Raw genomic sequence first — 27,098 nt, forward strand, 5'->3', positions numbered from 1 at the left:
GTGTGTTCCCGGTTTTAATGGGTTGAAGTGAAAGTGTGTGTGTGTGTGTGTTCAATAGATATCAAACCAATGGAAAGTATTGACAAGAGCTTGTAACTAAATAAATACTTTGGATCCATTGGAACACATGTTGTTTCTTTGACATTTCCCGACAAGTAACCGTTTTGGCCATACAAGGTTTCATTTACCGTCCGACGTGGACGGTAAATGAAAAACTGCCGACTAAGCAGCAGTGTAATCTGGGAGAAGGCAGGAGGACAGTAGCACGGTGGCCGTTAATACACAGTCCTTTAATTCATGTGTAATATTCATTTTATGTCATTTTCAATGCGCGCTGACGGGACAATTTAGGCTTTTTTTTTGCTTTTTTTTAGCTATATTATGTTGGGTTATCAGAACAGGCGAATATGTTTGCCCCGTCTCTGTGTGAGAAGCTTATCTCGGACTGCGCTGGGCTAATCGGCGTGACACTTCGCACACACACGCAAGTAGGCCAAAGATGAAGCTCCACCCCAAATACGGTATTCGTAATTGGCACTATAACAGGCCCCTTCATGTTTTGGTCGAACTCCTGAACCGTAGCTCGTCCCGCTGCACACCATGGCAAACAGGCCTGCTGGAGATCTGCGCTCCGAGGAGCACACTTTTCTAGTTTAAACCATTAGGACAGGGAACATTTTTAGATTTCTTTGGCTATTCAAAAATAGCAGATATACTAGCTCATAGCGCGGCACTCTGTGCCGCGCTATGAGCTTGTAGATCTGCTATTTTTGAATAGCAGATCTACAAGCTTGAAAGGGATTCTACAAATGTCTTCTAAACCTTAACAGTTTTTATTTTTTTAAACGTATGTTGCTATATATATATATCAATGGTTCTCAAACCTTAAACCTTTTCATGTCAAGCACCCCCAACATTATATGTATTTGGCCGCGGACCCCCGTTTGAAAGTATTTAGTTCCAGGGACCCCCCAGAAGCAAAGATTTGAGTTCCAAATGTATATATAAATTCAAAGATTTGCACATTTTCACAACTTCTTTTTTCAAAAAGACAACTACTAGATCTACAACTAAAATGTTTTAATAGCCCAAAGAAATCTAAAATGACACAGATTCGTTCCCGGTGTGAATGGGTTAATCTGTTTTTATTTCTTAGTGGACCCGCTGTTTTTGTTTTTGTCATTGCTCTCACTGATTTATTTTGGTCAGGGCTGGCAGTTCCCACCTGATGTTGTGTGGGAGTTCCGACTGCTCTGAATAACTGAATAACTGCTATCTTGCAGCTGGCTGGCTGGCACCAGAGCTTCCTCTTTCGTGTTCATTTCGAGGTCAGAGCTTTCCTGTTCCATGGTTAGCAGTGATGTATGGAAATGAGAGAGAGAGAAGGGGGAGTTATGAAATATTAGTATCCATAGCAATAAGCCTCCATCAAGTTCCCCGTTATTTGTTATAGTCATTGGCGTGACTTGACTGCACCAGAAGAGAAGAGAGTGGGACAAAGAGGATTGCTCCCACTTAGCCTGGCGTAGCCAGACTATATCACTGCGTGGATATGAGTCTGGTGCTTCCATGAGGACGTTTTTTCCCCCAAGGGGCGGGATCAAAACAATGGCCCTCGACGCAATTGGTTAGACCTACAACCAACTACCAATTACAGTCTCCCATATTCGAATACTGGGCCCTGATTGGTCACCCACGTCTTCTGGAGCAGGAAATGGATTCTCTATGGGGCGGCCATAGCTGAGTGGTTAGTGAGCCCGCCTAGGGAACCAGAGGCCCTGGTTGCCCCAGGTTCGATTCCAGGCTATCCCAGCATATGTGCCGATGATATGAAATTTGTCCCTGAGCAAGACTCTTAACCCCAATTGCTCACAGGTTCTCATTGGAAACAAGACCGCAAGGACTTTCATGAACGACCTGTTAAAAGGAATTATCCTTATCCTTATGGAGCGGTGCCAGATCCAAATCGCAGAGTGCAATTATTTTTGCACTCACAGATTCGTCTGGTCCCAGGCTAGCTCCCACTGTTGTATTTGTTCTGTTTCTAGTAATTGTACGAAGGTTTTTGGACTGTGATATTGCTGCTATCGATTAGATATGCATATCGTTCCTGTCAGGCAGAAACCTCTTTTCAGAAACTTTATTTTCGTAAATTAACGTCCTACTTGATCATACTACAGCGTCACACAAACGCATCAAAAGAAGAATATCTACAAGCTCGAAACGATACGCTTTGAGCTTGTGGATCTTTTATTTTTTGCCATTTTTGAATTTGAAATAAAACCTCATTGATTGTTGCTATAACCTGTATGGAGGTTTTTGATTGATTGATGGATTGATTTAATACTTTAACCCATTGAGACCTGAAGCCGATTCTACATGTCTCCTAAATCCCAACAATTTTCTGAAAAATGTATGTTTCTATATCAGTGGTGCTCAATCTTTTTCATGTCAAGGACCCCCAAAATTATATGTATTCGGCCGCAGACCCCCATCAAAATATTTTGTTCCAGGGACCCCCAGAAGCAACGATTTGAGTTAAAAATGTTCGCTTTAAAAATATATATATTCAAAGATTTGCACACATTTTCACGATTTTTCAAAAATAGCAGATCTACAAGCTCGTAGCGCGGCACTCGGTGCCGCGCTATGAGCTTGTATATCTGCTATTTTTGAATAGCCTAAGTGTAAAATAATGCTTTTTAGCTCAAATCAAAAAATGACACAGTTCCAGGTCTTAATGGGTTAATAACAGTTTGCTGTTCTACAATAATGCTATAAGGATTGCACAAAAAGCCCTGAGGGTTTGTTTTCATCGTGGGCCATTTATTTAATTCATCAAGACATACAGTATATAGACATACAACACTATGCAAGAAATCATCAATACTATTGGCACTAAAAGTATATTTACAAAAAAAACTATTTTGGCAAGCTAGAAGACTTGTCTAGGTCCAGTTGTAAATTGCAGCGAGGTGCTCTTTTATGGTGGGTTTGAAGGAGGGTAGGGGGTCATACTTTGAGGGCTGGTGGTTGGGCATTCCACATTTTGGTGGCATAGTTATAGTGGAATGAATTCATCCCCATGTTTGGGCCAAATCTTCGGGGGGGGGGGGGGGTGGGGGTGAGATCATTGGAGCTCCCTCTGGTGGTGTTGTGCCCGTGGGCGTTTCTCACGGGCACAACACCAGTTCATAGCCATTTCTGGAGGTTATGTTCAGCTTACTCTTGGCCATTCGCCATGGCGGTGCCATTGCCCTTTTTTGCTGCTTTGTTTGAAAAGTTATCAACATTTTTCAACGTGTAAACGATTATGGCGATCAGTGGTGTAAAGTAACTAAGTACATTTACTCAAGTACTGTACTTAAGTAAAATGTTGAGGTATTTTTTACTTTACTGGAGTATTTCCTACTTTTACTCCATACAAAATATTATACTTTTACACCACTACAATTATTTGAAAACTTTAGTTACTAGTTACTTTGTAGATTTTGATTATTATTACCAAACATACATTAACCACTACATACATTTCGTCCACTTGAAAATGTCGCGATAGGACACATTGTGAGCTTGAAGATCTGCTATTTTCAAAAGATTTGTATCCATTTTATACATTTGAAAACTTGTGAAATGGGACATTCTGCATAATGAGTACTTTCTACTTTTTGTACTTTATTTACGTTTTTATACCAATACTTTTGTACCTTTTTAAGTAAATTCTGAATTCTGGTCTTTTACTTGGAACAGACTATTTCTACATTGCAGTATTGATACTTTTACTTAAGTAAAACAATTTGAGTATTTTTTTCCACCACTGATGGCGATTATGCAACATATTATCTCAAGTAATTGCGATTAGGCCATAATTGTGACCGGCCTAATGAGTACATCCAGGGAGTGTGCTGTGGTGTCTGTCTCCCCAGTAGGAATGTTGAGCAGCCTCTGAAACCACTTCATCCAGTTTGACTGGTTTGAGATTCCACTCTTTGATGTTTCATGCAAGTGTCCCGTAAAAAACGAAACAAAAAAAGACACTGATCTACAAGCACGCGTGTCAATCCACATCTGTAAGAAGTTAGTGAACATCAGGAGGGCTGTTAGTTTCTTTTTTTTATAGACATCAACCAGAGAGACTCAAAGAATGCTGCTTCTGAGAGCTTTTCTGTCCAAGTCTTTTACAGATCTGTTGCTATGTTGACTTGCATCCATGTTTTCATCCACAGATCTGTTTTGTGTCGCATTGATGGGTTTCATTTACAGCAGTGGTTTCTCAAAGTGTGGTCCTGGGACCCCCAGGGGTCCTTGGTGGGGGTTACCAGAACTAACAGGGCATAGCAGTGCTGGACATTTTGTGGTCCTACAGATAGAAAGACCCATTCATTTTCTGAAAATATTTATATAAATTATTTTACGCCTGGAACCAAGCGACTCAGGCTCCTGGTGAATCATGACCATACAACATTTGTGTCAAAATGTTTTTTAAATATTATTAATTAAATATAGGATATTGTTGCTGCCGGGCAGAAACCAGCTAACTCCATTTTTCCGCTTTTGCATTTTTTCCCATAAACCAGGGCTATTGAACACCCTTTACGTCTATGTGTTGATTACAAAAATATTGAACCAACGAAAAGTATTAAAAAGTGCTTCTGACAAAACCAGCTAACTCCATTGGATCCTCAAACTTTCTGCTAAACCAGCTAACTCCACCAAAGGGGGGTGGAGTTAGCTGGTTTTGCTGACTCCAGGCTCCACCCCCTTGGAGGTCCATTCAGCTGTTCTTATCAATGATGAACAAAACCTCCTAACTCCACTTTTTGTATCGTTTTTTTTTTTCATTTCCTGAAAAATTAACATTTTGGAGTTAGCTGGTTTCTGCCCAACAGCAGAGCGTGCCGCGCTATGAGCTTGTAGATCTGCTATTTTTGAATAGCCAAAGAAATCTAAAACGACAGAGATGGGTTAAAACGAATCTCCTGGCTCTACTGTAATGGAGTGCCCTTCAGAGGTGTGTGTGTGTGTGTGTGTGTGTGTGTGTGTGTGTGTGTGTGTGTGTGTGTGTGTGTGTGTGTGTGTGTGTGTGTGTGTGTGTGTGTGTGTGTGTGTGTGTGTGTGTGTGTGTGTGTGTTGCAGTACAGCGCATTAACACTGATCTATTAAATACCAGGCTTTGTAGAATTATCCTGATAAAGCCCTTTTAATTACAGAGCTCTGGGGGGGAACCTCATCATCAAGTATAGAGGTGATTAAAATGACAGCTAACTCATATCGTTTGCTGTCATTTTAAACCTCTTAGCTCCATATTCTAACTTGATGTGTGTTTTTTCCCCGTAAATGAACGCCCTACTTGATCATCAATGTTTTGAGCTTGTAGATCTGCTACTTTTGATACTTTTGAATTTGAATCCTGAAAAGTAACTGTTTTGGACATATGAGGGGTCCACCCGACATCCATCCATCAGTGGTGTAAAGTAACTAAGTACATTTACTCAAGTACTGTACTTAAGTACACTTTTGAGGATTTGTTTCTTTACTGGAGTATTTCCAATTTTCAATACTTTAACTTCTACTCCACTACATCTCAGACGCAAATATTGTACTTAATGTTTGATTATTATCACAAAACATACATTAACCACTTCAGCCCTATATATATTTCGACCATTTGAAAATAGCCGATCTACAAGCTCACAATGTGTCGCGATGCGACGCATTGTGAGCTTGTAGATCTGCTACTTTCAAATGATTTTTATACATTTTGAACTTGTGAAATTGGACATTCTGCACAATGGGTACTTTTACTTTTGGTATTTTAAGCACATTTTGATACCAATACTTTTGTACTTTTACTCAAGTAAATTTTTAATACCTTACTTTTAACAGAGTATTTCTACACAGCAGTATTAATACTTTTACTAAAACATTTGAGTACTTTTTCCACCACTGCCCACGTGCACATCAATGGAAGCTAGCCCACATGCACTGATGTGCATGTGGGCTAGCCTACGTGCACGTCACCATTACAAAACACTGATGTGCACCTAGGCCTACGTGCACATCAATGAAAGCTGGCCTACATGCATTCAACCGATGTGCATGTAGGCTAGCTTAAATGCACATCATTGGTGCAATGGAGGCTAGCCTACGCGCACATCTGTGGAGGCTACAGCCTAAGTGCACATTTGTGTCGTGGTGTGTGTGTGTGTGTGAGGGGATAACAAATAGAATTGGTGCCGTTAGTCTGCCCCTAAGACCACACGTCTACTGCAGTGCCAACTGTGTGTGTGTGTGTGTGTGTATGTGTGCGTCTCTCTGCAGTAATTACAGAGTAGGGCAGGCTGCTGGCCAGGCTAAACTGAAACTCAAGCCGGTGTTTTCAGCGTTCCTATTTGCTCTTTCCAATAACAGGCTGTTTGAACCCAGCCAGCACCCTGTTTTAAACGGCCTGTTATTTTTGGGTTTCTGCTCCGCTCTGCTCTGCTCTCTGATGTCTGTCACAGTGTGGAGAGCCGAACCGAACGCAGTGGAAGCTTTGAGCGTTATCTATCGTTTTATTTTCCTTTAAATCTTCTGTCAAAGTTGTTCAGTCTCTAGATCTCATTCTGTGTCGATGAATACACTGCCAACACAACTCCACTACAACTTCAAAACAACTACAACTACAAATTATTATGTTATTTAACCACTTTAGACTTTAGACTTACACCCTTTAGCCTCTTTGCCAAACACCAATATACATTTGCTGTGTTAACTACATGAACCCTAACACCTATATTTGGTGAAAATAGGCTACTTTCCATGAAACAGTGAGCAATCTCCTTTGATGTCCAGAAGTGATAGACACACACGGTTAGGTGTGTCTAATAAAGTGAGGCTAAAAAAAAAAAATCACCATGAAACAAAGTGGAGCTCGTGTGGGAAGGTGCCGTCTCCCTCCCCACTGTGCTACCGTTGCTCAAGGGCACCTCAGTGGTGCCCAGGAGGTCCTGGCACCTCTCCAGCTGCTACCAGTACCACACAGGCCTTGTACAGTACTTGGAGTATCTCTACATTGTTGTGGTTAAGTATTGCTTCTTCTACCACTGTTCCTAGATCAGATCCCAACTCTCTGACTCTGCAGTGTGTGGTCACTCTCTCTCTCTCTCTCTCTCTGTCTGTCTGTCTGTCTGTCTGTCTGTCTCTCGCTGTCTCTCTGTGTGTCTCTCTCTGTCTGTCTGTCTGTATGTCTCTCTGTATCATGGGGTTGTAATCATGTTAGTGTGGGTGGCTGTAATTGGCACCGCTGGCTGGCTGGGTGGCAGGCTGTCTGTCTGTTCCGCATGCATGTGTGTGTGTGTGGGACAGCAGGACTGGGTGGCATACGGTTTGACGTACGGTTCTGGTGGCTCTGGGCCTGTTTGAACGGCCCAAGGCGAGGGATTTAGGGTGGGGATCCAGAGGAACCGGGGGAACCGGATCCAACATTTCGGAATGGGTTCCATCTTATTTGGAAGTGTTTCCGGAACCAGGTTTTATCACACTGTCAGAGCTGGTATGTGGACTTCACGTCTGCGATACAATTACAATACCGGTAGTTCACACACACTTTTTAATTTCAAGTACCACCATAACTATGAGAGTGTACAAATGGGATCCTTTTGGTTCCATTTGTACTCTCGGAATAGATCTGCTATTTTATAAATATTTGAGTTACAAATGTTTGCTTGAAAATATATATATTCAAAGATTTGCAAAAAAAAAACACAATTTAAAATAAAATATAAACAGATCTACAAGTTCATAGCGCTATGAGCTTGTATTTCTGCTATTTTTGAATAGCCAAAGAAATCTAAAAATGACACATGCGTTCCCGGTCTTAATCGATTAAATAGGTATATTTTGGTTTTACATTTTTGTGTGTGTCTATGGAGTTGCCATTACTCCTCTAAATCAGTGCTTCTCAAACTTGTTCATGTCAAGAACGGCCAAATGATCATGTGAATAGCAGATGTGCAAGGTCTGCTATTTTCAAACAGCCCATATAGGATATATTAAAGTGGTTAAACAGATTGTGATGCCGTGTTAACTTATTTTGCCGGGGGACCCCCTGGAACCCCCTCAAGGACCCCACTTTGAGAACCACTGCTCTAGACCAGCGGTTCTTTCAGGTCGTGACCTCCCAAATTAATCATATTTGAACTGGAGACAAGCACTTGGAATTGTAGGAGTTGAGGCATTACATTTAGTTTGACTCGGTTCCATAGATAACACGATGCGTTGTGAGCTTGTAGATCGGCTATTTTCAAATAGCCTAGGTATGAAATAGGGCTAAAGTGGTTAATGTATGTTTTATAATGTAATCATTTATATATGTAAAGAACTAGTTACTAAAGTTTTCAAATAATTGTAGTGGAGTAAAAGTACAATATTTGCTTATGAGATGTAGTGGAGTGGAAGTAAAAGTATAGACAATTGGAAATACTCCAGCAAAGTAAAAGTACCTCAACATTTTACTTAAGTACAGTACTTGAGTAAACCACTGGTTTTACTGTTGAGAGTAGAGGCTCCTGTTCTCCAGCATGGTTGGTAACTAGCTGTCTTAACGTAATCATTTGTCCGGGGTTTTCTTAGTTTATATGACATAGCGTCCTTCTGCACTTGTTTTCGAAGGCCTGTGTCCTGCGCTCAGTGTCCGCTGTGAGTGTCCTGCTCTCACAGCCATATTTAGTACTAGGGTGGAGAGTACAAGTGACTTGTAAAGTCTGACCTTCACCGGTAAGCTGATGGTGTTTGCTTCTCCATACTCTGTGTGCAAGTCTTGTCATGGCTGAATGTTGCCTTGCCAATTAGTGTTTTTTATTTCTTTTGTGGAGCTGCCATCCTCACTCACAAAGGTGCCCTAGGTATTTAAAGGCAGTGTGGTAGTTATGTTTATGATTCCTCAAATGATTTAAGCATTGTACATGCTCAACGTGTTTGTTGAAAAAGACAATCAAGCCATAGGCTATTTTTAGCACCATAGTAGCTGTCTCGCCGGTGTCGGCTCTCAGGTGGGGTGGGTGGGTGTGTGTGTGTGTGGGGGGGGGGGGGGGTATTGTGCGATGCTTGTGCAGATACTACATCTGCAGCATCACAGGAGTGTAGAGTCACACTGCCAAATACAATGCAACAGCATTACAATCAATGGTTTATCGAGGCAAGTGTGTTTGACCGAACTACATTCTTAACTGCAACTGTGTGTTTGTGTGTGTGTGCGTGTGCGTACGTGTGTTACTATAGTTGTGAGGACCAAACATATAGTACACAGGTATATACGAATCATTGAACGTGATTCTGAGGACCATTTTCTGGTCTTAACAAGAGAAATGGTTGTTGTATGGTAGATTTTTTTTAGAGATACATTTGTTTTACATTATGCCTGATTTATGCCTAATTGCTTGCTCGTGTCGTGCAAAAAACGCCGATCTGCAAGCCCACGACGCGTTACAGCGCGACAATTTTTCGCCTTATGGTTCAGATGCCATACACTTTCTTTATTTAAAAAAATAAAGTCTTAAAATGCTGATGTCCTCACAAGTATAGTGATAAAAACCTGTGTTTTCGTGTCTGTACACGAGCCTGTTCGTCCATTGTAAGCCAGATGGATCTCCATTGCACTAACAGCATGCTGTTTCTCTATATTCTCTGCAGTGTATAACTCTGTTTCTTTATAATCTATGCAGTGTATAACTCTGTTTCTCTACATTCTCTCAGGGAGTATAGAAAAACAGAGTTATACACTGCAGAGAATTCCTCTGCAGTGTATAACTCTGTTTCTCTATATTCTCTGCAGTGTATAACTCTGTTTCTCTATATTCTCTGCAGTGTATAACTCGGTTTCTCTCTATCTTCTCTGCAGTCACAATGAGCGCAAGGTGAGCTGTAACCATCCTGTCTCGGGGTTTCCGTCGCAGGACAACTGCATCTTTGTCCTCAGTGAACAGTAAGTCGGCTGTCTTTTTATTCGTGGGACATTTTTGAGCAGAGTCGTAATGCTGTGCCACTCTGTCTGTCTGCCTGTCTGTCTGTCTGTCTGTCTGTCTGTCAAAGTTATTACATAATTGCCTAATCACAATTATTTGAGATAGTCACCATTTTTTTTGTGCATGCTCGTCAAAATCGTCATGTTGAAAAATGTTCATATATTTTCAAAATGTTTTCAAAAACAGTGGAAATGCAGATCTACAAGCTCTAAACGTGTCACATCGTGACGCGACAGAAAACTCAATTAAATCCTTAATCGCAATTATTTGAGCGAGAACTAATCACTAGGGCTGGGTGCGGTAATCGCAAAGCGCGGCGTCGGGCTCATTACCGCGAAAAAAAGAAAAATGATTATATCCCCCCACATTTTGGCCATTTGAAAATAGCAAATACAAGCTCACAATGCATTTCGATGCGACCCATTGTGAGCTTGTAGATCTACTATTTTCAAAAGATTTTTATACATTTGAAAACTTGAAATGGGACATTCTGCATAATGAGTACTTTTACTCGCCACATGGGATGTGGTAAATACCGTCGTACCGGCGGTAAGCGGTGATTAATTACCTCGGAAAATAAAACACCCATACCACCCCAGCTCTACTAATCGCCAAGTACAATTTCATAATCGTGAGTCTTTGTGACAGCCCTGTCTGTCTTTATGTCTGTCTGTCTGTCTGTCTGTCTGTCTGCGGTGTGTCCCTTTACAGTGACATCATGCTTCCGTTTGTCCACGCTTATCCACATATCTGACACCTGACGAGACGACGTCCTTATGTACACAGCTTCTCTAAACAGGCTGTCTTGTGTATGTTTGTAAAAAGGGTCCACTGTCTTGGTCTCGGTTGCAAGGCGGCCTTGAAGAATGCCGGTCTGTCATAAGAGTCACAGTGATGTGTGCTGTTGACAGGCCGTCACTCCCGTTTTACTCGGTACCAAAGTTCATGGTCTTTAAAAGAGGATTTAACCCATTAAGAACCCGGAACACATCCGTGTCGTTTTCAGATTTCTTTGGATATTCAAAAATAGCAGATCTACAAGCTACATGAGCTTTTAGATCTGCTATTTATTTTGTATTTTTATCGTGAAAATTTGTGCAAATCTTTGAATATATATGTTTTTTAAAGCGATTTTTTTACATCTCAAATCTTTGAACTTATGTTGCTATAATATCGGTGGTTCCCAATCTTTTTCATGTCAAGGACCACCCAAAATGATATGTATTCTGCCATGGACCCCCATCTCAAAATATTTTGTTCCAGGGACCCCCAGAAGGTGTAACGGAGTTAAACATGTTCGCTTAAAAAAAAAAAAAAACATATTCAAAGAGTTGCACAAAGTTCACGAGTTTTAAAGTATAGCAGATCTACAACGCCTTCTAAATCCTAAGAGTTTTCTGAAGAACGTATGTTGCTATATACAGCTACAATCTAAAATGACACGGATGCTTCCCTTAAGAAGAGGGTGGGTTTGAGCTCTGCACCCAAAAGGACCACTAAATGTGATCCTCTACTGTAGATTGACGGTTTGGGCAGAATGTTTGCCTCAGAATTAGAGACATTAGGGTTCAAGTGAGATTCGATTCAATACTGTTTTTCATTTTGATTAGAAAGTTTTTATTTATTTTTTTGTATACATTTTTATGACACCCCTGTAAATTATGTTTTACAATTTCCAGGCCTTTAGGAAGTCTTAAACTCCATTCAAGTTCAACACACACACACACACACACACACCCACACCCACACACACACACACACACACACACACACACACACACACACACACACACACACACACACACACACACACACACACACACACACACAGCTGTGTTCTCTCTCATTTTATCTTCGTGTTTGGACCCATTTCACTGTTGAACTTGGTCTTATTATATTTCATTGTAACTGCATTTTAAAATGATGTCGGGTTCAACTTGCTGAAACACGAGGTTCAACTCTTCATCTCTGTTGACTGTTGCACAACTTCTCTCCACAATTCCTGTTGCAACACATTTCTGCTTGTTGTTGATTGGTTTCAGTCAACGCTTCTCCTCACAACTGCTGTCAATTAATGTGTGTAGTTCTGTTCGTTGTGTTGTGTGTGTGTGTGTGTTGTGCGAAGTTGGTGTGTGTTGCTTCAAACCAGAAATCGTGGAAAGCCCCCGGTCCAATAACTTCCTAACCACTCGATCCCATGTGTCCCCGTTCCAATAGTAAACATTGCCATAGAGTGTTGGTTCTGTAACAGTGTTAAATAGCTCTATATTAAGATAATAATTATTGCTATAGAGTGTTTGTTCAGTAATATGAGTTTCCCTGTCTCTCCAGGTCTTTAGTAAACACAACATGCATTTTCAGGTCAAGGTACCGATTTCATCCAATCAGTAGAGATCATTCATTTATCAGCTTTAATCTGATAGTGTTCCAATTCCAATTTTGTCTGCATTTTCGTGTTTTGCTTCATCACCTTTATACTGATTGGATAAAATTGGTATCCCGACCTGAAATGCATTTTCTGGTTACTTAAAGAGACAGGGAGACCCCTGTTACTGAACACTCTATAGTAATGATTACTATCACAATATAGAGCTATTTAACACTGTTACTGAACAAACACTCTATAGCAATGATTACTATCACAATATAGAGCCATTTAACACTGTTACTGAACAAACACTCTATAGCACGTTTAGGGGCGGCCATAGCTGAGTGGTTAGTGAGCCCGCCTAGGGAACCAGCTGGCCCTGGTTGCCCCAGGTTCGATTCCAGGCTATCCCAGCATATGTGCCGATGATATGAAATTTGTCCCTGAGCAAGACTCTTAACCCCAATTGCTCACAGGTTCTCATTGGAAACAAGACCGCAAGGACTTTCATGAACGACCTGTTAAAAGGAATTATCCTTATCCTTAGCACTGATTACTGTCACAATATAGAGCCATTTAACTCATTCAGTGCCACTGGACGTCTAAAACGTCCGTTGTAATAATAGTTTAGATGGAAAGGGGGGTCCACGCGCATAGGGTGGACTTTTTGTCGCCACCTGTTTTTTTCGTAATCCTTGAAGGGTGTATTTTAAGATTCTCCCAGGTAACAGGCTGAAAAAATGTCCCATGGGGTACATTTTTAACCCTTTCTTACACAACTCCTACCAAAATTCGAAAATGTAAAAAAAGACAAAACAGTATAGCTATTCAAATAATCAACCTACAGGGACAAATGAACACATGTTTCCATACAATTAGGACCCAAGGAATTCATAAAAAATGTTATTAAGATTCAAGCACATCTTGACTCTGTTTCGGGGCAAAAACTGCACAAAAACAGCTGAAAATGGTCGTATCACATCTATTACTTCTCTTTTTTACTAAATTCTTAGATGGATTTTTCCTTGACAACTGTTTTTTCTTAATCCTTGAAGGGTTTATTTTAAGATTCTGCCAGGTAACAGGCTGAAAAAATGTCCCATGGGGTTCATTTTTAACCCTTACACAACTCCTACCCAAATTCGAAAATGCAAAAAAAGACAAAACAGCATAGCTATTCAAATAAACAACCTACAGGGACAAATGAACACATGTTTCCATACAATTAGGACCCAAGGAATTTATAAAAAATGTTATTATTAAGATTCAAGCACATCTTGACTCTGTTTCGTTTTTTTTTTTCTTAATCCTTGAAGGGTGTATTTTAGGATTATGCCAGTAGTAGAGGCCCTAGGAGGGGTCCACGTGCGACCGTTTCTCTTTTCTTTTTTCTAGTTTTGATTTTTGGCATCCATAGGACCTCTAATATAGGGATTTTGATGATCCCAAGAAAAACAGTGGTCCAAAGTGTGTTTTTTTCAATGTTTTATTACCCCTATGAGACCTGCGGGATGGCTGGCTGGAACGCCGGCGAGACTGTCTTTCGGACACTGTGGAGCGTTCAAATTTAGACGCAGCCCAAAGATAGAGATACCATTTGATTCCAGACTACCTCAGGTTTCCAATGAGACCAACCTTGTCATGCTACCTTGTCGGGAAGGGGGCTAAATCCCTAATGATTCAAAGTTAAGACAACATTTTGGCAAGGAAAAAACGGCCATCACCATTTTCCAAATGGTCCCTTGAGCTGTCACCTTAATATATGTGAATGGAAATGGGTTACATGGATACCTACAAGCCTCCCCTGTACAGACATGTCACATTTATGCCAATCTCATGCAGTTTTAGGCAAGAACCATGCAGTTTTTTGCATGCAGTACAAATATGTAATTTCCGCCTATTGTAAAAAGGAGACCACTTTACTGTATCTATAGCTGTATGAGACCACTGTACTTTATCTATTGCTATATGAGACCACTGTACTTGTTTACTCTAGCTGTTGTACAGAAGGATTTTCAGAAGACAGTGATGAGAACACAGCTGTAACTCTGCACCCTGCTGATACATTCCGCACACACGCACGCACGCACGCACACACACACACACACGCGCATGCACACACGCACGTACGCACGTACGCATTCCCCACCTGGCTGGTTCCAAAGAAAGATGGTATAACAGTTAGTTTTAATAAATGTAAAGTCATCATGCGCTGTGCTGCAAGAGGATCAACAGTCAGTGATTCATAAATGCAGTGGTGGAAAAAAGTATTAAATTATTTTACTTAAGTAAAAGTATCAATACTGCAATGTACTCTGTTTCAAGTAAAACGTCCAGAATTAAAAATGTACTTGAGTAAAAGTACAAAAGTATTGGTACTTAAAGTACCAAAAGTAAAAGTACTAAAATGTTTGAAAATAGCAGATCTACAAGATCACAACGTGTCGCGATGCGACGTGTTGTGAGCTTGTAGATCGGCTATTTTCAAATAGTCTAGGAATAAAATGGGGCTGAAGTGGTTAATGTATGTTTTATAATGTAATAATTTATATCTGCAAAGTAACTAGTAACTAAAGTTTTCAAATAATTGTAGTGGAGTAAAAGTACAATATTTGCCTCTGAGATGTAGTGGAGTAGAAGTTAAAGTATAGACAATTGGAAATACTCCATTAAAGTAAAAGTGCCTCAACATTGTACTTAAGTACAGTACTTGAGTAAATGTACTTAGTTACTTTACATCACTGCATAAATGTAGCCTCTACAACTCTCAACCAGTGTTGCCAGGTCTGTTTATTATAAACAGACTTTGGGCGTGTAAATATTGGTAGTTGTGGGTTGTGTTTTTTTGGGCTTGTCTTGCTTCCAAATGTTGTTTTTTTCTATCGTCAAGGACCCACAGATTAATGTATTTGTCCGCAGAACCCCATCTGAAAATATTTTGTGCCAGGGACCCCCATGCAAGATGTGTGTTGTTAAAATGTTTCAAAATTAATCAAAATATTTGTCTTTTTTCCCAATATTCTTTTTTGAAAATAGCAGATCTACAAGCATTGTGAGCTTGTAGATCTGCTATTCTCCAAATAGCTGATGGAAAGTGGCAAAACTTAGCCTAGTCACTTATTTTGGGCTTGTTTTCATAGACCTTGCCACTTGTTTGTTTTGCAAAATCTGGCAACACTGCTCTCTTCATGTTGGAACCGGCTGGTTGCTGGAGTCAAGTCACTTTCATTCATATTCCATAGCAGGTGAACTGAGTGAGTTAGTTGTATTCATATCTCATATTTCATAGCAGGTGAACTCAGTGCGTTTTCCTTTATTTCCTAGCCTGAATTATGGAACATTGATTGAGCCGGTGTTTAGCAGGTAAATCACTGTTAGAGGATGCTATTGTGTTGTGTCGTGTTAACATTGTGTTAACGTTGTGTTGTGATGTTTAGCAGGTAAAACACTGTTAAAGGATGCTATGGTGTTATGTTGTGTTAACATTGTGTTAACGTTGTGTTGTGATGTTTAGCAGGTAAAACACTGTTGGAGGAAGCTACTGTGTTGTGTGTCAAACTCCTAACTTTGTGTTGTTGCACTATAACTACCTAACTAACATTGTACTAGGCACACATAATCGCCTATCACAAGTATTACTATTACTTTGGTACACTTTGTGTGGTGTTGGAGGCGAGTGGGTGGAATAATGCCACAACAAGGATATCCAGTACTTTACTTAACTTGGCAAGAACGGCAGAGTATTACAGCACACTCATCAGGTTGGCACAATAACAACACACAGGTATGCTCTCTCAATAACTCTCTGTTACTGTAATATAGACTTTGTGGCTGTCGGTCCGTGGTCTCTAGCACAGACGGAGCAGTAACTGTACGACTCTACTATTTGGAAACCGGAAGACAACTCTCTAAACAGGCGGACTGAACAGGACATCAGAACCTGCTGTGCCTGAGAGCCAATACGAACACACAGCACTGAACACCCCCAAACACAATAGGCTGATTATAATGGCGGGGAATACACTTGACACTTCTTACAACACATTTTTGAAAAAAAATCTAAAATAGTGGAATCAGCTTATCTACAAGCTCACAACGTTTCGCATCGCGACACGTTGTGAGCTTGTAGTTTGGCTGATTCCACTATGTTGTAACAGATTTTTTTGTATAAAATATAAAATATGGCATATTTTGGCCATTATACATTATTTTGATTCAGTCATGTCTTTGTGTATTTAAGCTTTTTTTTAAATCATATCTGCCCTGTGAAATTCTTGTTTACAAAGCCCTAAAAGCCACACAATAAAAGTATTAGTCACACTTATTTGTATGACAATTAATTGTCAAGTACAATGTCATAATTGTGACAGCCCTACTGACTAGCAGATACACTGTGTGTGCGTGTGTGTGTGGTTTGAATGCTGTTCGGCCTGATGTCTCATCGCGTTCTTACATTCCCCAACATTCCAACATCCTGCAAAGTGCATAATTATCGTTGTCTAAACTCTGTGTCGCAATTGACCCGGAAAAACGCCAAAGACAAACATCACTTAACCTGGGGTTAACCTCAACTGGAAGAGACCATGGTTCTTCAGCAGGAAACCCATGGATTGAGCACTCCAAGTATAGGAATGAGGCTTTGCCCCAGGTGAAGAAGTTTAACCCATTAAGACCGGGAACGCATCTGTGTCATTTTTTGATTTCTTTGGCTATTAAAAAATAGCAGATCTACAAGCTCATAGCCCGGCACCGAGTGCCGCGCTACAAGCTTGTAGATCTGCTATTTGTTTTATTTTTAAACTTGCTATATCAGTGGTTCTCAAACGATTTCATGTCAAGGACCCCCACATTGATGTATTTGGCCGCGGACCTGAAAATATGTTGTGCCAGGGACCCCCAGAAGCAAAGATTTGAGTTCAAAATGTTCGCCTTTAAAAAAAAAGTTTTTTTTAAAGATTTGCACACATTTTCAAGATTTCTCAAAATCTGGAACTGTTGCCCCCGCGACCTGACTCTGGATAAGATGGAAGCTCTTAGATGTATGTGATTGGTCGAGACACTTGGCATTGCTCTCGTTCAACTGGCTAAAATAAGCCCTGTTTTCTTTTGTATTTTTTACCATCTATGTGAAATTCCACACAGTGTTTCCATTGCTGTGTCACATGGCATCGGTTCCATCGCATTTAGAACCGTTTCCGGAACCGGGTTTTATCACACTGTCAGAGCTGGTATGTGGACTTCACGTCTGATATACAATTACAATACAAGTGGTTCTCAAACTTTTTAAATTTCAAGGACCACCATAACTCTTGAGTGTGTACAAATTGAACCAAATGGACCCGCAAGTGCCGATCTACAAGTAGATCGGCACATGGAACAATCGGCACTATTTTCAAACATTTTAGTACTTTTAGTATATTTTGATACCAATAATTTTGTACTTTTACTCAATTAAATTTTGAATTCCAGACTTTTACTTGTAACAGAGTATTTCTACATTGCAGTTTTGATATTTTTACTTAAGTAAAACATTTGAGTACTTTTTCCACCACTGGCGCTATTTTTTAAAATATATATTTTGTATTTATCATTTTTAGTTGAATATCTGTATAGTATTTGCTTTGTTCAGGAACAAAAAAGATTGAGATTGTGGAATATGTTTTGACAGCCCTAGTGCTGCACTGAACAACTGTGTTGTGTTCTTTGTGTGTGTGTGTGTCTTTTGTGGGTGAAAATAGGTTCACGTCCTGAAATGATCTGGTTTCATTCAAAATACACACACACACACACACACACACACACACACACACACACACACACACACACACACACACACACACACACACACACACACACACACACACACACACACACACACACACACACACACACACACAGAGAGAGAGAGGTTGGAATCAGAAATGCTGTGTGGTCATTTTAAAATGCTGCTCTAAGCCCCCGTTCACCCCCGTCCCCTCATTGCCTCCATGATCCATCTGTTTTCTATGCACGCCGTTTTTGTACAACAATTTTAAGAATGTTATTTGGAATTCTTTTGTCATTTTTCACCCCAAGCTTGATACTGAAAACAGCCAATGTTGTAAGCTTGTGTCATGGCGCGTTATGAACTTGTAACCCCTAAACCTGACCTCTAAATGTCTAATCCTAACCCCTAAACCTGACCTCTAAATGTGTGTGTGTGTGTGTGTGTGTGTTTTGCATGTCGATATTTTATAAGATACCGTATCAAAGTTAGAATTTTACTTAACTTGTTGGGACATTTGGCCCTCGCAAGTATAGTAATATGCACACACACGCGTACGCACACGTACGCGTACACACACACACACACACACACACACACACACACACACACACACACACACACACACACACACACACACACACACACACACACACACAGCAGTGTTCTGTACATCCGGCGGCTCTTTTGTGTGTGTCTGCTGATGCAGTGACTTTGTTAGTCTGTGTGTGTGTGTGTGTATTGTCTCTTTGTGTCTCAGTGTGACACAGTCCTAACTTTAATCCTCTCCAGTCAGAGTGATCACGCTGTGTGTCCACACACACACACACACACACACACACACACACACACACACACACACACACACACACACACACACACACACACACGCCCGGAACCAGCTCTACTTCAAGCTGAACACATCCACAACTATATTTGGTTCATCAAATCAGTCAGCAGTTGTGACATAGCGTGATGCTCATAAATGTCACATCTACATGCGAGTGACACACACAGCCAGTCCTGCACACACCCACACCCACACCCACACACACACGCTCAAACACTGCTGCTGCTCATGAAACAAATTAAGCTTATAGATCACTTTATCTCCTTGTTGTCCCCAACAGTAGAAGCCAGGGGTGTTGAAGTGGTCCTGATAAAAAAAAACTGTTCCGAAAATTGAGAACACCCTGCTTCTGTTGACCAACATTGTCCTTCTAATTTGCCATTTAGTTCAGCACAATCAGTCGGCCGATGCACACATTGTTGTGCTAATGCCTTAGAGCTGGCAGAACTGGCCAGCAAGATTTTGCCAGTGTTGCCAGGTCTGCTTATTATAAGCGACGTTAGGCGTTTGTGTAGTTGCTTATTTGGGCTTGCTTTCAAGATTCTTTTTTGAAAATAGCTGATGCAATAGGGCTCAAGTGGTGAAACTGGTCGCTTCTTTTGGGCTTGTTTTCATAGACCTCGTCGCTTGTTTCTCTCACAGTCACAGAATCTTGCAACACTCACAGCTCGACCGAAACATTAACACAGAGCATTTTTGCGCTATCGTAGCCTACTGCTTTGCTTTGGAGTTGATTGATTGGGACAGGCAAGTGTCTCTGGATTATTTAGGCTTGCTTCTGCACCAGCAGTAGCAGACGAGAGGTCCACTCTACGGAGCCTGTATGACCAAACAAGCTAAACAGCCAATCAGGGTGCTCTACAGAGCCACACACACACACACACACACACACACACACACACACACACACACACACACACACACACACACACACACACACACACACACACACACAGCAGCTCAGAGCAGAAATGAGGCGTGGGCTGAATGGAGCCATGTGTCTCATCCAGGGAACACTGTCTGTGGCAGGCAGACAGACAGACAGACATGTGGTTTATGTCTGTGTCGTCATGCAGGAAAATTAACCACTTAACCCATTCAATCCAGGAACGTGTGTGTCATTTTAGATGTCTTTGGCTATTATATACAAGCTCATAGCGCGGCACAAGATTGAACATTTGTGCAAACCTTTAAATACATATATTTTTAAAGCGAACGTTTGTAACTCAAATCTTTGCTTCTGGGGGTCCCTGGAACACGATATTTTACAAATGTTTGAGCAGATGCGCATTATGAAGTCAAAAATGAAAAATAGCAGCTCTAGATGAGAAATAAGTCTATATTTAGTTACTACATAACCTATTTATGGATAAAAAATCTACAGAATGTTTATAAACAAGCTGCTAAATTACTCAACGAGCCGTCTGGTCGCTACCCCTCCATGCTGCTCTCCGTGGAGCCCGTCATAGGAGCCCGATCACGGCGAGCACGTCTCGGTGGTTACCTGTGCTAGAAATGACCAAATCTCAATAAAAATGCACAAACTAACTACTTCACAAGAACAATGTCGGTGTAATTAGGAGATTCGACAGGGAATCTATATTTTATATACACAAATTAACAAGTAAAAAGAAAAAATCATGTGGCAGTATTTCCTGGTTTTCAGCGGACTGTCTGCCCCATCCTCCCCGTTCAGCTGCTGCTGTCTCACCGCAGAGATGACAGCGGGAGCCCCGGTGCCGTGGTCCTCGCCTCTCCCCGGGGAGAGGGCTCGCAGGATTGATATGCATGCCTGTTCATAGCTAAAGTAGTAGCAGTTTATTTCATAGTTTGTTGCTTCGCTATACTGGAGCGACATTATTAGTATATATATATATATATATATATATATATATAGGGACCGTGGCAGGCCGTCTCCCCAGGCCGAGCTGGCTTAACATGCACAGCTGCTAATTAAAAACATTCATATAAATGTGCGAATGCTGTGTGGAAAAAGCACCAGGGAACCTGCTGCCTGCACCAGCTTGAAAATAGCAGATCTACAAGTGACCAGTGGGGAAATGGCCCGGCATCTCCTCACGACCGCATCGCGACCACCGGACTGGAGCTGTGTTTAAACTTCTGTTCTCCATTATATTGTTTAGTATGTTGTCTGTCTCTATACTCTATAGATGTAGGTCTAGTACATCTGCTAGATTAAAAACTTTAATATTTTGTTTTTGTGGGTGTGTGTTTAGTCCACGATCAGCATTCAATGGTTAGGGGGACAGTGACAGAGCTAAAGTAACTAAGTACATATACTCAAGTACTGTACTTAAGTACTTGAGGTATTTTTTACTTTACTGGAGTATTTCCAATTTTCAATACTTTTACTTCTACTCCGCTACATCCCAGACGCAAATATTGTACTTATACTCCACTACAATTATTTGACAACTTTAGTTACTAGTTACTATGTGGATTTTGATACAAAACCACTTCATCAACCCTACATTTCGGCAATTTGAGAATAGCAGATCTACAAGCTCACAATGTTTAATGTTCACAACAATAATTATAATAATAGGCCTATATATATATCTGATATATAATCTTTCTCTCTCTCTCTATATATATATATATATTATATATATATATATATATATATATATATATATATATATATATATATATATATATATATATATATATATATATATATTATTATAATAAACGATATATCTATCTTTCTATCTATCTTATGCATAGGCCTATATTCTAATCTATGTGATCTATCAATCGCTTCATCTCATTGCAAAAGTTGAAAGATAAATGGATAGATGATCTATCCATCTATCTTTCAACTGAAATGATTCCCTCTGGGTTTTAAGACTCATGTCATAGCGACAACATGGATCATCAGCGGATCAGACGACCGCATAATGAGTACTTTTACTTTTGGTACTTTAAGTACATTGTGATGCCAATACTTTTGTACTTTTACTCAAGTAAATTTGGATTACCAGACGTTTACTTGAGTGTTTCTATATTGCAGTATTGATACTTTTACTTAAGTGAAAACATGTATTACTTTTTCCACCACTGACAAACACACCGTGATGCGGCGGGGATATTTCCACTTGCTCGCCGAGAGCAGAGCAGAGCAGGTCAGAGTGATCTGTTGTGATTTGTTGGTGTCTCGGTGATAAAGGTTATTATTCATTCATGACAGTATGTAGTAACTTTAATATTCGTTTTGTGTGGGTGTGTGTAGTCCAATTCGGCCTCCGGTTTTCATCTACCCCGCTCCGCCCGGTGAAAACCGGGCGAAAAACCGGGCTGTGGTCCGCTGTGGTCTCCACAGCGGACCACAGCCCGGTTTTTCGCCCGGTTTTCGTGTGACCTGTCCGCCCCCAGCGGGCTCTCTTCTCCCCGGGGTGAGCTGGTGGAAAGAGGGGCCTGCCCCACGGAACATAACCAGTTTTAACTGCTTTCACGACTTGTTGGTCACACATCCTTTTATTTCCGACCATATATATGCCATGTTCTTGCCAAATCACCATTAATATTACATAAACAGCCTTTATTTAAAAAAATAGATTTTTCTTTCGGAAACCGCATCTCCCCGTCTGCTGCGCCTGCGAGCAGGCTGCGAGCAGCGGGCTCACCGGGCTGACATTCTTTTTGGCTGAATGAGCTAGTCCCCGCCTACTCAGATCATGCTGTCCTCTGATTGGCTAGAATTGAGCTTTAAACGCCTACAGTTTGAAAGGCTTAAAAAAAAAAAGCTTCAAAGCTCGGGTCTGGGGAGAAAAAAAGCACGCTTTTCCATTTAGGCGTTTAAACGCTCATGAAAATGTTTAAAACGCCAATTTGCATAGAGATAACATTGAAAATAGAAGCCAATTCATTGTTCAGCTTCACGTCGGTGTGAACGCAGCATTAGACGTCCAGTGGCACAGGGCTTATTACAACGGACGTTTTAGACGTCCAGTGGCACTGAATGAGTTAAAGGGTTAAACCCCAGCAATTCCGTATAGTGGGGAAAGCTTTAAGCTTTCCCCACAACAACAGAAAACATATAAGACGCTATTATAGAGCCCTGAGGGACTCCTGTCAACCATATAGGGTTTAAGTGGTCAACCTGATGTGGTTGCCTGCCTGATTTAGAATTTGAATATTGAGAAATATAGTTTTGGGTGGATGGATTCACACCACTATGAAAAAAACAGCAATGGTTCACTTCTGGTCCAACTGATGGATAGTTTTTCTGGGCTCTTGTCTGGTACAATGAGTACCCCAATGATGTATTCATTGATACGGCCAAAGCCTACGAAACTGTAGATGTAACATGTATACATCTGATTCCATTTTTAAATCCCATCCTATCTATCCTATAAAAAATATCAATAGTTAGATCATCCTTTGTCTTTACTATTTGTTTTTATTTTATTATTGTTCTTTTTTTATTATTATTATTTTTTTTTTTATCCCGCAATTTTTGTAACCCATTTTTTTCACCCGGTGCCAATTTCCTAAGTGATCCTGGGCACTACACCAGCCCTACACCAGTATTACACCTGTCACCCCACAGTAGGGAGGCCAGGGCCGAGCTCATGCTTCCTTCAGGCATGAGAGCCTACTGACCTTCTTGTCACCTGACAGGGGGGAGTTTCCCTGGTTGGACGTAGCGCGTGGAAGGAACACGTTATTCCAACCAGTTACCTTCCCCTCCATCAGGCGCCCCGGCTGTCATGGGTGAGGCGGTATAGTGACCAGGATTACTACATGTTTTTGTGAGGGTATTAACTACCCTAGGAGACACGGGGAGAACATGCAAACTCCACACAGAGTAGGCCCTTTCGCCAACCCCACCTAGGGTATGGGCACTGATGACGCGGAGGAGAAGACACGCCCCCAGTGCCCACAGCGTCCCCGGCGGGAATCGAACCCAGGACCTTCTAGCTGTGAGGCGACAGCGCTACCGACTGCGCCACCGTGCCCCTCTTTTATTATTGTTCTTGATTGAATATCTCTTATTTTTTTTGTCTCCGCCAGGCCGAAGGTGTGGCCAAGACTGTGTTTCATTGATTGATTTATTGAATACTTCATTAGTCAGAAATGTAAACAGCATGAGGTCAGACATTTAGGCTAAAAGGCCAAAAAACACAACAAAAAGTCCTGGGGACTTGTTTTCATTGTGGTCCTATATATTTTGCCGCCTGTCTGTCCGTCCGTCCGTGTGTCCTTCTGTCTGTGAACAGCTAATCTCTGTCAATCGACGATCGACGTGAAACTGTGAAAACACACTCCCTGGATGCCAGAGCAGAACCCCAGAGGTTTGGCCTGTTATAGCGTCACCAGGAGGCCAATTTTTGCAAAATAAATTTTGCGATATTACTCCTACAGATTTTGTCCAAACATCACGCAAATCAGTCAAATCTCAATAGTCATGTGATCAATGTTTTTCATATTCCATCCTGTTGGCTAAGATTGGCTTCCAAAGTTTGCAGAAGTGGTCTGTTTGGAACAAAATGCCTCAAATCATGAATGCAGCGTGCGTTTGCCGTGAAACTTTGCACGCACATTCATTCCAGGCCAAGGAAGAAATGCCACCGTAGATCTTTTAAATCAGCCTCATGGTGGCGCTATAAAAGAACAATTCGCATTTTTTACCTAAACTGGACTGATCGGCGTGAAACTTTGCACGCACACTCCCTAGAGGCCCAGGAAAAACCTCTGCCCTGCATTGTTCACATCAGCCACCAGGAGGCCGATTTTTGCTGAAACACATTACTCCTACTACACATTTTGTCCAAACACAAATTGGTACACATTATGTCTACAGTCATGACTGAATTCTGAACATTGCTGGCCCGCAATAACCTACCTAACCTGGTGGAGACCTGTGCACGTTTGGTTATGACTTTCCACAGGACTGCTTTTATTTATTTTCTCTTTTTCTAGGGGAGGTCTTCATATAAGCCAAATTTCGTACCACTCCTGCACTTTTAGATATGTTTGTGATTTATTTTTTGTTTTATTTCATAATTGTGTGTGCAAATAATACATTGACATGGCTGGATGGATGGATTGGATGGATGGATGGATGGATGGATGCTGCAGTGGTACTGTAGAAGGTAGTGTGTGAATAGGGTGTATAATCAGTGCATAGTTTCAGTCCGTGTCCAGCAGGGGCAGCAGAGTATATATGTCCTCTAAAACCAGATGCATCCTCCTTTCCTTCTCTGCTGCAGTAGTTCTGTTCCCAGTGGACCATCATGTAGGCCACCCCTCTCCTCTCCTCTCCTCTCCTCTCCTCTCCTCTGATGGTCCATGTTTTTGACCAGGAAGGGTACAAGGAGAGGACACATGCAATATTCGTAGGCTATGATGCTAGTGACATAGCTTCCTGAGTTGATGGCATGTCCCCGTGTTCATGGGTTGTGTGTTAATTGTATCTTCATGCTGTGTTAATGATGTTTTGATGTGTATATATATATATCATTTTGTTTGTAGAGAAGACACTGGAGACAATTGAAGCCTCTCTAGACCCTCCAGAAAAATGCGATTATGCGATCGCAGAATTTACCGCATAATCAGCAAAATGGCGCATAATTGTGCGGGGGTAACGTTTTTTCTAAAAGGCCGCATCGCATCGCATAATATGCGCATTGCATCGCATAATATGCGCATCGCATCGCATAATATGTGCTTTGCATCGCATATTACCGCATACTTTTCGCATATCGCATATTTCGCAACTTCCCGCAATTTCACCGCATAAAATTGCAAAACAAACCGCATATTTCATTGCAAAATCAAGGATTTCAGCCCGCATAATCAAGAGTTTTAGCCCGCATAATCAAGGACTTTTGCCTGCGTTTTTCTGGAGGATCTACTAGGTACAAAAGAGAAGACAGAAGAGTACAAAGAGAAGATGTTTTGATGCTACTGCATCCTCCTCAGGCTCTGAGGAAGGTGTAGTAGCATAGAACCGTCAGTCAATACTTTTTTGTACTTAACACATTGGGTGCCAGAGGTTTATTAAAATATTATACGTTGAGTGCCTGCATTTCTTCCATCCACTTGCGTTATACGTTTCGTGCTGTAGAAGCCCCGACGCGGAAGTGCATGTAAACAAAGCGTGCGTGCGAGACGGCGGAGGGTCCCGACTAACGCCTGGAATATTTCTAACGCGATCCTCCATTGCAGCGTGATCGCCGATCGAAAACGGCTCGTTTCCACCACGTTAAAAAGAAATGGAGATATTAAGCTTTTAGTCAAGGAGATAACATTGAAAACGCCGACCGGAAGGATTTTTGACATGGAGCCAGATCCAGCCTCTTCTTCTCAGAAACTCCTTGGGTGATGTCAAAGTTTCGTTTTAGCGCCCCACGTGGCCCACATGTATAAAAATAGAATTGGGTCAAAAACGGTCCGGACCGTTTTCGGCACTTCTCGTTTGGATCCTCAAAAACGGTCCGGACCGTTTTTGGCATTCAATGTGTTAAAAGAGGCTTAAATTGTCCGAGCTGCTCCAGTGTCTTCTCTACATAATGCTGTTGTCCTGCTTATGTGACGCACCGGGCTTGCCTTCTTTTTGTCTGAGGCGCGGTGGTAGACTCCCTTTCGTCTGTGTTACAATGGTGTGTTTGTGGCGTTCATTGTGTGGTGTCTCTTTCAGATCTAAAGTTCCAGTGAATGAGAAGAACTATCGTCCACTCGGCACCATGAGTGAAACTTGCAAACAACCCAGCAGCACAGAGCACCCAGCGCTGTGTAGCACCCAGCACCCGCACCCAGCACTGTGTAGCACCCAGCAGCAGCACCCGCACCCAGCACTGTGTAGCACCCAGCAGCAGCAACCGCACCCAGCACTGTGTAGCACCCAGCAGCAGCAACCGCACCCATCGCTGTGTAGCGCCCAGCAGCACCCAGTGCCATGCCAGCCATGCCACCCGGCCCAGTGCCAGCCGTCACCATGCCCAGCACAGCCCAGCAGCCCTAATACAAGAGTGAGTCACTGAACACTGCATTAAATATTTATTACATATTATCACTGCTGAGGTTGTGGGTTCGAATCTATCGCGGTGCATCCGGCTTTGTCGAGCGTCTACACGAACACAAGAG

General features: G+C 41.5%; 1 protein-coding gene across 2 annotated transcripts in view; it reads left to right on the forward strand.

The window, feature by feature from the left end:
• LOC308092413 (pleckstrin homology domain-containing family A member 5-like) overlaps positions 1–27,098 on the forward strand; it is a 150,709-nt gene that overhangs the window by 78,126 nt on the left and 45,485 nt on the right. For both annotated transcript variants that reach the window (XM_080438287.1, XM_080438288.1), the window contains 2 exons: positions 9,881–9,964; positions 26,653–26,983. In XM_080438287.1, the coding sequence (XP_080294413.1) occupies positions 9,881–9,964; positions 26,653–26,983 (415 nt within the window). The remainder of the gene's footprint in view (positions 1–9,880; positions 9,965–26,652; positions 26,984–27,098) is intronic.

Source organism: Gymnoscopelus braueri (assembly GCF_963280865.1).
Source record: "Gymnoscopelus braueri genome assembly, chromosome: 9".
Lineage (NCBI taxonomy): Eukaryota > Metazoa > Chordata > Actinopteri > Myctophiformes > Myctophidae > Gymnoscopelus > Gymnoscopelus braueri.